We start from the raw sequence: 10,488 nt of genomic DNA on the forward strand, positions 1-10,488 counted from the left end.
AGTATAAACACATTTTCATTGTATTTATTTAAGAGAAAATACAAATGTATTGCAACACTCTTTTACTAATCCTTATCTCGCAATCAAACACAAATACTTTCCTCTATCTTACTTTTGAAATGTAATTTAAAATGTCTTTGACCTTTAAATCCAACGAGCGTCTCGTCGTGAGAAAAGAGAAACGAGCGTCTGCTACGGTTTTATTATTCAGATAAAAACAGCCGTGTACATATAAAATATGACATAATGCAGGAATAAAGAAATACAACAAACAAAACACGTTTCCACAAGAGGACTGTGTGTGTGATGTGTTGATGCATACTGGGTAATGAAGTCTTTCAGTATCCACACGCTTAAAAATAATAAAATGTAAAAACCTGTTGGATGGATCAGAGACATTTTTGTTGAAATGAGATTTTAACCTCCGCGATGTGTTGAAGGCTTGTGGGAAATTTCGCTATGTTACATTCATGTGCCGTTTTGATCAAATGAAGCAAAACAATAGAAACTTTATTTGTATACAAGCTCAAGATGACAACAAAAACACTTGTTTACACAACACGCATTTATCATTATTAATGCAGTCGAGTTGTGATTATTAATACATTTACATTTTGTAATGTTCCAACTTGTTTTTTGCGACGCTTTAAAACCTCAGAGCATCACGGGAACTCATTTAATTAAACATTATTACTGTATTTCATCCAAAATGTTTTACCCAGAATCCCCTGTGTAATATTTTTAATATTTTTAATATTAAATCAAATTTAATAATAAGTCCTTCTTACGTCGCTGGGCGACTGAAATGTCAGATGTTCCATAAACGGTCCATTTCTTAATTTAATCTTAATTTAATTTTGGCAATAAAAAATAAATAAAAACGTTTACACACATTTCTAAGTGTCATTTTTGTAATTTTTTTGTGAGAGTTTCATCAAAGCAAAGTTTCACCCAGAATCAGCAATAAAAAAAACATTTAAAGAAATCATTGAACAAAGAACGGAGAAGATTTGGCAACTTGGAGTAAAGGCTGAATGTTAAAGGGCAGCAACACATTGACATGGCACACACACACACACACACACACACAGGCTTCCAACATTCAGCTTCATATGCTTGTCGTCGCATCAGCTGCTCGATTGTATTCGGTCACCTGAAGTGAAAAAATATTAAAACAACAGATTTCAAAATAAAAGACTTCAGTCGTCATTCAGGGCGTCAAACTGCTGTCGCACAACAATATGAAACATTATTGGACGGCATCGAAAAATACATTCTGCTCCTGAAGAAGCAGAACAAACAAATAGTTCCAGTAGAAAAAGAAAGAAAAGAGCAGATTGTTCCACCTGAAGGCCAGAAACAAAAAGACAACATGCATATTAAATATATTCGTTAATATGCTTCATATGCTCAACGGGACGTTTGGGAGTTTAGAAACGTGTAAAGCTACAAATAAAATGTCTGAAAACATTTTAAAAGGATAAACAATGAGACCTTGTGATGCCACTGTTATTATTAGCGGTTTTTATTTAGAAGCAACGGGGAAAGTTTCGTCTATTTCGGCTAATTACCCACAAACCACCAGCTCGCCGGCTGTTGGACATTTAGTGACTACAAGCTAACACCGGCTGATGGATCAGTGGCGGTTGTCGGTGCGCGGCGGGTTACGTGTGCGCAGCGCTTGTGACCGTCCGTTCGACCGCAAGCTAACGGAGCTTTCACACTAAAAGTCTTGGCGCCATCGTGGAGGTCAACGGAGGTCAGATTTGGGAGCAATTCGTTCTCGTGCGACGGCGCTAGCTTCTGCCAAAATATGTAATTTTACGATTATTATGTTTAGCTAACGAAATAAAAAAAACATCAGACAAAACCTCCGTGTAATAATACAGGTGCACTTTTAAGTACGATTTTTAATGCATTACTTTAATTTATAATCCAGTGACATTTTACAATTACTGATCATGTGTTAGTTGAATAATAGTTGATTAATTATTTGTATCTTTAAAGTAACTCGTAACTAAATAATTATAGATTTAATCTACTGGTTAAATTGATATTTAGCTAATAATTAGGAAGCAAAACATTTGAGATGTTGCGATGACACGTTTCCCTTCCCAATACAGGTTCCGTTAGCTTGAGCGTCTCCGTTAGCCGTAAGTCGTGATTCCCTCTAATACCTCCAATAATTACAATAATTTGGAATATGCACGTCTACGTGAACGTTTCTCTACGGAAGCTACATGTCGCTTAATGTTTTTCTATTTTTCTGAGAAGAGCTTGAACGCATCGCAATGCCACACGACCTCCGCACGTTAGCGGTTAGCTTAGTTATTTAGCCAAGCGGGACTCGTGGCGTAATCAGTGAAAGAAATCGGAGGTTTCTACGGGATCGGGCAGCGAGCGACGAGACTTCCATTTACGGCATTTCCGATATCGTAAATCGGCGAACTTTAAAAAAACGAAACATTAAATTGCACATTTTAAGGAGTCGAGTCGTGCTTCAACCTCCGACGAGGCCGCCGGAGTTTAAAACCGTGAGCCGACATCCTCGAATCTTCACTCCAGAGGCGTGTACTTTAAATGTTCACGATATTGGGCCCAGAAAAGGTTAAAATACGTTGGTTTTTAAATCCGTTAAAATTGAACAATCCGGCGCCGACGCCTCGGACTCGCCCGCCACCCGTCTCCGTCTGGCCGACTAAACCCGGCTCGCCACCGGCGTCACGACAATACACTGGACCCATATTACTCACTAATGCTACGCGGTAACCCCGTTAGCCTGCCGTTAGCCTGCGGAGACGACCGCTAACCAACACGGCCAGTGGATTTTCATTTCAGTTTCGGAATTAAGTTGCAAAAATAAAAAGGTAAATAAGTCCTGACAGTTTATTTGATTACACAGCAGATTTAATCCTATAATCTCCGGGATGTTACGCAATCGACTGTCATGTAAATCTACTTTTAAAAAGCCAAAATGTTCCGTTATACCCAAAATCACATGCAGGTTAATCTATGGTGTTAATAATCTTCAATATTCTAACCTGTACAAATACTCTTTATTCTCTCCGTCCGACGCCTCATTTATGTTTTTAGTTTATTTCATTTTTTTACAGGAAAAAATATTAGAAATCCAGAATAATTTGGATTAAATAGAGAATATTATCATTAAATTCAGCCTTTTCGGGGCTTTTGGCACCTTTTTTCGTGGAAATGGGAGAAAAACAAACGCGAGACAAACAAAACGTACAAACACGTCAAAATGTACGATAAAGGATTTCATCTTTTTGTAAAATATCACATGAATCTTTCGACAATTCTTTTTTTGTTCAACTCGTGAACATTTGACCCCAAACGAGACATTTGAGACGTCGCCGTGACAACCTTCTATAAACCATCGACGTCCTTCAGGGCGACTGATCTGGGACCAGAACCAGAACCAGCAGAAGCCTGGACCCGGTCCACAACGAGACTCTTTCCCCCGGTTCCCCTTTTTATTACTCTTTTAAAAAGAATCAGTTCTTCAGATTCCCAAACGAGTCGCTGGAGTCTAAATGTTTGTTCGGTGTTTTAGTCTCAGGTCTGAAAAGAGATTTTCAAACTTCGTCATTTAAACTATTCCTCTTTGGACCAAAAGAAAAAAAAACGTATTAGTGCGAAAAAGTTATTTTGTCTATTTTCTGTCCTGAAGTCGGTGACGTCTGAATCCCTGATCAGCGTCTCTGTCCGTTTCCTAGCTGAAACCCATTTTGCATCCCCTTTCGAGAGCCTGGCTGGGGATGCCAAATGGCTCGAGTGGGACCGAGCCCCCCGCCGGTCTCAGTAGATGCACGGCGCCGACCGGTCATTGGTCGACGCCCTCTTGAGCCGGACGCCGCGCCGGATGGCCACCAGAAAATCCTCCACCTCGCCGTACTCCGACTCCTCCAGGAGCTCCGGGAGGGGCCGGCGCTCCCGCTCCGAGGGCCGGGCGGCGCCGCTGGGCGGCTGCGGCGGGGCGGGGGGGTCCGAGGTCTCCCACGGGGACAGGGGGGCGGTCCCAGGGCTCAGCGGGCTCCAGGTCGCGTCGCCGCCGCTGGGGAAACCCGGGTGGTCCGGCACGGTGGGGGTCTTGACCGGGATCATGGGGGTCTTGATGGGTATGGGGCCCGAGCAGAGTCCCCCGCCAGAGGACCGCCGCAGGTTGGGTTTGGAGGACGGCATCCGGCGGATGGTGGCGACCCCCGGGGTGACCGGGGGGGGGCAGGGCAGCCCGGCGGTGGAGGCCGGCCGCTTGGCCTGGAACATGCGGCGGTACGACGTCGTGATGTCGCTGTTCCTCGGGATCGTGGACGACCTGTCGAAGTCCTGCTGGGGGTCCGGGTGGGGGTCCTGGTCCAGACCCACGGAGTAGTAGTCATAGTCCGACACTGGAGGGGCAGATAGATATAAATATATATATATTTATAAATATATTTATATATATATATAAATATATATTCATAAATATATATTTATATATATTTATATAAATATATCGATATATATATATATATATATATATAAATATATATACATATTATATATTATATATATAAATATATAAATAAATATATATATATATATATATAAATAAATATATTTATATATGTATATATATATAAATATATATCTATAACTATATAATATATATATAAATATATTTATATATATAAATATATAATATATATATTTATATATATATATATATATATATTATTAGATATAAATATTACATATATAAATATAAATAAAAATATTTATATATATATATATATTTATATAAATATATTTATAAATATAAATATATATTTATATATATATATATTGATATAAATAAATATATAAATATATATATATTTAGAAATATATATATTTATATATATAAATACATAAATATATATTTATATATATATTTATATAAATAAATATATAAATATATATATATATATATATAAATATATAAATAAATATAGATTTATATATGTATATATATATATAAATATATTTATATAAATATATATATATATATATAAATAAATATGTGTGTGTACCTTGTGAGGGGAGTGTGTCCTCGGAGCAGCAGGGTGTGTGTGTGTGTCTGTGTGTGTGTGTGTCTGTGTGTGTACCTTGTGAGGGGAGTGTGTCCTCGGAGCAGCAGGGTGTGTGTGTCTGGCTGCTGTAGCCACTGGAGCCCTGCAGCGAGTCCCTGCTGGACCCCTGGATGTCCAGGCGGAGGCCCCGGGCCAGGACCCGGACCAGCTCCTCGTGGGTCTCCCGGTCCTCCTGCCGGGTCACATCAGCTGTTTGTTGCGTAATCTTCTATTTACACATCAACGAGTCACGCGACCAATCACAGACGCCCTCTGACCTTGTGTCCTTTCGTCCCCTGTGGCTCCTCCCCCGTGGCGGTGACGTCGGCGCCGTGGTGGCTGCTGGGATCCGTAGTCTCTCTCCGGTCCCGGCTCCTCTTCAGGGTGTGGACCATCGACTGGTCGTACGGACCCGGTTTGGCCCAGTCCTGCACAGAGAGACACGTCCTCGTTCATCCAAGCTTTACAGGCTTCTTTGATTTTTATACATACTTTTTCTTTTTATAAAAAATAAATACATTTATTTTGTTATATTCATATATATATATTTTTTTAAATAAAAGACATTTCCCAAAAAAAATTTAAGAAAAATGAGTAAGAAATACATTTTATTAGATTTCTATTCATTCATTCAAAAAATTTATTTTATTTGTTATATATATCAATTTGTTTTTATTAATTTATATATATTTCATTTATTTATATATATTTAAAATATAATAATATAATAATAATATTTATATTATATATATGTTATATATATGTTTTTAATTTTTAATTTCATATTTTTATATTTTTATTCAGAAACAAAATTGAGGTTGTTGGATGTAAACTGATGTTTTTAATAATCATATAATTATAATTATATAATAATATATGACAAACATGGACCAATATAATAATCACCCATATTTAAATGATAATTTACTGTTATAATACGATTATATTATATGCTATAAAAAGTTAATTATCATCAAAATAGAGACAAACGTTCTGCTTCAAGGATCAAATCTTCATTTTGATGAAATGTTTAAAATGTTTTTAAAGTGAACAAATAAAAAAGAATAAATCATAAAATGAAAGAGTGGAAGAAAGGAGGAGGTGAAGAAGGAGGTGAAGGGGGAGAGGACATGAGGGGAGGAGCAAACCTTCCATGACGGGACTCTGGTCGCTCCGAGGGGCGGGGCCTCTCCCGATTGGCCGGAGCCCGAACGGGACCACGCCCACGTGGGGGAAACGCACGAGTAGGAGGGCGAGGAGATGGGTGAGGTGGTGGAGGAGGTGGAGGAGGTGGAGGAGGTGAAGTATGGAGGGTGGAGGTGGAGATGGGAGTCCTGGGCCTGCAGTACCGCTCCGTGCAGACAGAGGGCGCCGAGTGCCCACTGAGGGGTGAGGGGATGAGGGGAGAGGAAACAAGGCGACGTGAGGAGGTGGAAACGAGTGGAAGGAAGGAGGAGTCACTGTGAACCCGCAGCACTGCATTACCCAGCATGCACCTCTTTGTTGCTCAATGATGAGACATTAATGAACTGAAGCAGCTCCACAAAAACCTTAAAGGAACCTTTAGTTATTAAAACACGTGTGTGTGTGTTTCTGTGTGTGTGTGTGTGTTTCTGTGGTGTGTGTGTTTCTGTGTGTGTGTGTGTTTCTGTGTGTGTGTGTTTCTGTGTGTGTGTGTTTCTGTGTGTGTGTGTGTTTCTGTGTGTGTGTGTGTGTGTGTGTGTGTGTGTTTCTGTGTGTGTGTTTCTGTGTGTGTGTGTTTCTGTGTGTGTGTGTGTGTTTCTGTGTGTGTGTTCTCTCGTAGACGTTCACCTGTTGCTCGTTGTGTGAGGGTGAGGAAGAGGAGGAAGAAGAGGAAGGCTCCTCAGATAAAAGGGAGACACACGACTGCAGCAGAGCCATGCAAAGCACACACACACACACACACACACACACACACACACACACACACACACACACACACACTCACAGAAACACACACACACAGAAACACACACACTCACAGAAACACACACACACAGAAACACACACACACACACAGAAACACACACACACACACACACACACAGAAACACACACACACACAGAAACACACACACACAGAAACACACACACAGAAACACACACACACACACACACAGAGAGGGAGCCAGCAGAGGAGCAAACACGTTAGTCAAAAAAGAAAAAACAGTGAAATTAAAGTGACAGAACAAACGAAGAAGAAGAAGAAGAAGAAGAAGAAGAAGAAGAAGAAGAAGAAGAAGAAGAAGAAGAAGAAGAAAAAGAAGAAGAAGAAGCATGAAGCTGAAGCTCACAACATACTGTACATCATAAATAATTTCCATGGAAAATATGTCAGTAAACACATCGTTGGTTAATTGGCAATTAAGCAATTTTTATAATTGGTTAATTGTTTCAATATTTTTTTTTAAATTGGGTCGTTAGAAAGTGTCCCAAAGGATTCTGGGAAACTGTCATGAGCCTTTTTCTCATAATATAATTATAATAATAATGATAATAATAATAAAAATAAGAATAATGATAATAATAATATAATAATAATACTATAAATTATAATAATACAAATAATAGCAATGATAGAAATACCTGATATTTCTACAACCTGTGTTTCATGCCCTTGAAACACTGCTTAGGAAACCCTGTGGGCGATAAGTGAATACACACACACACACACACACACTCACACACACACACACACACACACACACACACACACACACACACACACACACACTCACACACACACACTCACCTGGGGGCCTTCGGGGGGCATGGGGGAGGGGGACTTGGACGGGTAGGCGTCCTGGGAGGTGAAGCCCGAGTCGTGGGAGGAGATGGAGGAGAGGCGGGCCGGCGGCGGCTGGGGGAGCAGCGAGGAGGACGAGGAGGAGGAGGCGCGGTACCGGAAGTGGGAGGTGGGGGAGTGACAGTGAGAACCGCTGGAGCGAGAGTCACTGCTGTTCACACTGTTCAGGCTGCTGTAGGGGGGAGGAGGGGAGGAGAGGAGGAGGAGGAGGAGGAGAGGAGGAGAGAAGGAGGGAGGAGGAGGAGAGAAGGAGGGAGGAGGAGGAGGACGAGGGAGGAGGAGAGGAGGAGGAGAGGAGCGGAGGAGAGAAGGTGAGGAGAGGAGGAGGAGAGGAGGAGGAGGAGGAGGAGAGGCGATTATTCAACAGAATACGACGATGCTACTTTGTATTTCAAAAGAAGCTGATGCGTCTTGAAGATGGACGAGCAGCAGTTCCACCAGGTGACCACCGGGGGCAGCAGAGCAGGAGGAACCAACCTGCACATGCTGGACTTCCTGGATACGGTGGTGCACGGCGACGAGGGCGGAGTCTGGTAGGACCAGGTGCTCTCAGAGCCCTTCAGGTCCATGATGACCTGCAGGAGGAGGAGGAGAGCTCAGGGGGAGGAGCTAAAGCATTGGAGGAGGAGGAGAGCTCAGGGGGAGGAGCTAAACCATGGGAGTAGGAGGAGGAGGAGAGCTCAGGGGGAGGAGCTAAACCATGGGAGGAGGAGGAGGAGGAGGAGGGGGAGGAGGAGGAGGGGGAGGAGGAGGAGGAGGAGGAGGAGAGGGTGTGCCGCAGAATGGTCGCACTGATGAGAGCTCCGCCAAAACTATCTAGCGTTTTGTTTGTTTTGTTACTGTTAGTTGTTTGTTACGTTAATGTTGCAGTGTCGTTAATTCAATATGACCAGCAGACACTTATGGAGATCAGATTTGCACTCGGAGAGGATGACTACAAGAACTTTAATTCAACTTTCCGGAGTGCGAGTTCGGACTGCAGCGGGCTCTTTGTTGTTCCGCCGTTGGGTATACCTACAAGACGGAGGAAGACGAAACGAGGCCGACATGCTGGAGTTCTGGTTCGGAATCGGAAAAGGTATTTCAAACATGCGCTACCATCCATACTACTTGCCAACGTTCAGTCCATCGACAACAAGATGGATGATCTGAATGCACGTATTAAATTCCAACGGGACATCAGGAACTGCTGTGTATTGGCATTCGTCGAGACGTGGCTCGTCCCGGAGATGTCCGACGCGGCAGTTACTCCGTTGGGATTCAGCATACACCGTCAGGACAGGACAGCTGATTCAGGCAATCGGAGGGGTCTGTGTTATGGTTAACTTTTCTTGGGCTACGGACATAGCAGTACTAGCATCTCACTGCTCTCCAGTCCTCGAGCTGTTGACTGTAAAAATCAGACCCTTCTATCTACCGCGGGAGTTTACTGCAGTCGTTATGAGTGTAGTCTACATTCCCCCCCAAGTAGATAAGGCTTCTGCTCTGGATGAACTGTATGGAATTATCAACGGTCTGGAGAATGTGCACCCAGAGGCAGCCTTTATTGTGGTTGGTGATTTCAACAGAGCCAACATGAAGAAAGTCCTGCCTAAATACTATCAGCACATTGACTTCTTCACACGTGGAGATCAGACCCTTGACCATTGTTATACGACATTCCGGGACAGTTACAAACCCCTCCCCCGCCCTGCTTTTGGTAAAGCTGATCACACCTCCATTCTTCTGCTCCCCGCATATAGACAAAAGCTAAAACAGGTCAGACCGGCTGAGAGGACAGTCCACCAATGGAGTGACGAGAGTGTGGCGACTCTCCAGGACTGTTTTGACAACACTGACTGGCTGATGTTTCGGGAAGCAGCAGATGGGGACATTAATGAGTATACAGACACTGTTTCCAGTTACATCCAGTATTGCATTGAGGACATCGTCCTGAAGAAGACTGTCCGGTCTTTCCCTAATCAGAAGCCCTGGGTTGACGCCGTGGTCCGGACCCACCTTAGAGCCCGGTCTGCTGCCTTTAACTCCGGGGATCCTGATCAGTACAGGAAGTCCAGATACGACCTTTTGAGGGCCATCAAAGCTGCAAAGAGGACATACAGGAGCAAGGTGGAGTCCAGCTGCCATGGCTCTGACCCCAGGCGCATGTGGAGTGGATTAAGAGCCATTACAGACTACAAGGGGAGGGGCTGCAGTGAGACCCAGTCCTCTGTCCTTCTTCCAGACGAGCTGAATGCTTTTTTCGCTCGTTTTGAGAGGGACAGTGACCCCCCTGCAGCGGAGCTACCTGAAGGCCCAACCAGTGGTGTGCCTACTATAACTGTAGCAGAGGTGAGGCGCTGCTTCAATAAGATCAACCCTCGCAAGGCACCTGGCCCGGATGGCATATCAGGTAGGGCCCTCAGGGGTTGCGCTGACCAGCTAGCGGGGGTCTTCAGCGACATCTTCAGCCTCTCCCTCAGCCTGTCTGTACTCCCCACATGCTTCAAACGGACCACCATCGTCCCTGTGCCCAAGATCACCAAGGTCACCTGCTTGAATGACTACCGCCCG

General features: G+C 43.2%; 1 protein-coding gene across 4 annotated transcripts in view; it reads right to left on the reverse strand.

Moving 5' to 3' along the window:
• Positions 1-8: 8 nt before the first annotated feature.
• Positions 9-10,488, reverse strand: part of LOC130192283 (protein MTSS 1-like) — a 37,715-nt gene continuing 27,235 nt past the window's right edge. The window contains exons 9-14 of one of the 4 annotated variants that reach the window (XM_056412128.1): positions 8,413-8,510; positions 7,876-8,104; positions 7,315-7,412; positions 5,387-5,555; positions 5,145-5,337; positions 9-4,406 (exon numbers count right to left, since the gene is read on the reverse strand). In XM_056412128.1, coding sequence (XP_056268103.1) covers positions 3,817-4,406; positions 5,145-5,337; positions 5,387-5,555; positions 7,315-7,412; positions 7,876-8,104; positions 8,413-8,510 — 1,377 coding nt within the window. In that variant the 3' untranslated portion in view covers positions 9-3,816. Of the gene's footprint in view, positions 4,407-5,144; positions 5,338-5,386; positions 5,556-7,314; positions 7,413-7,875; positions 8,108-8,412; positions 8,511-10,488 lie in introns of all 4 variants that reach the window. The other 3 variants (XM_056412121.1, XM_056412147.1, XM_056412138.1) reach the window with 3 other exon arrangements.

This window comes from Pseudoliparis swirei, chromosome 1, assembly GCF_029220125.1.
Source record: "Pseudoliparis swirei isolate HS2019 ecotype Mariana Trench chromosome 1, NWPU_hadal_v1, whole genome shotgun sequence".
Lineage (NCBI taxonomy): Eukaryota > Metazoa > Chordata > Actinopteri > Perciformes > Liparidae > Pseudoliparis > Pseudoliparis swirei.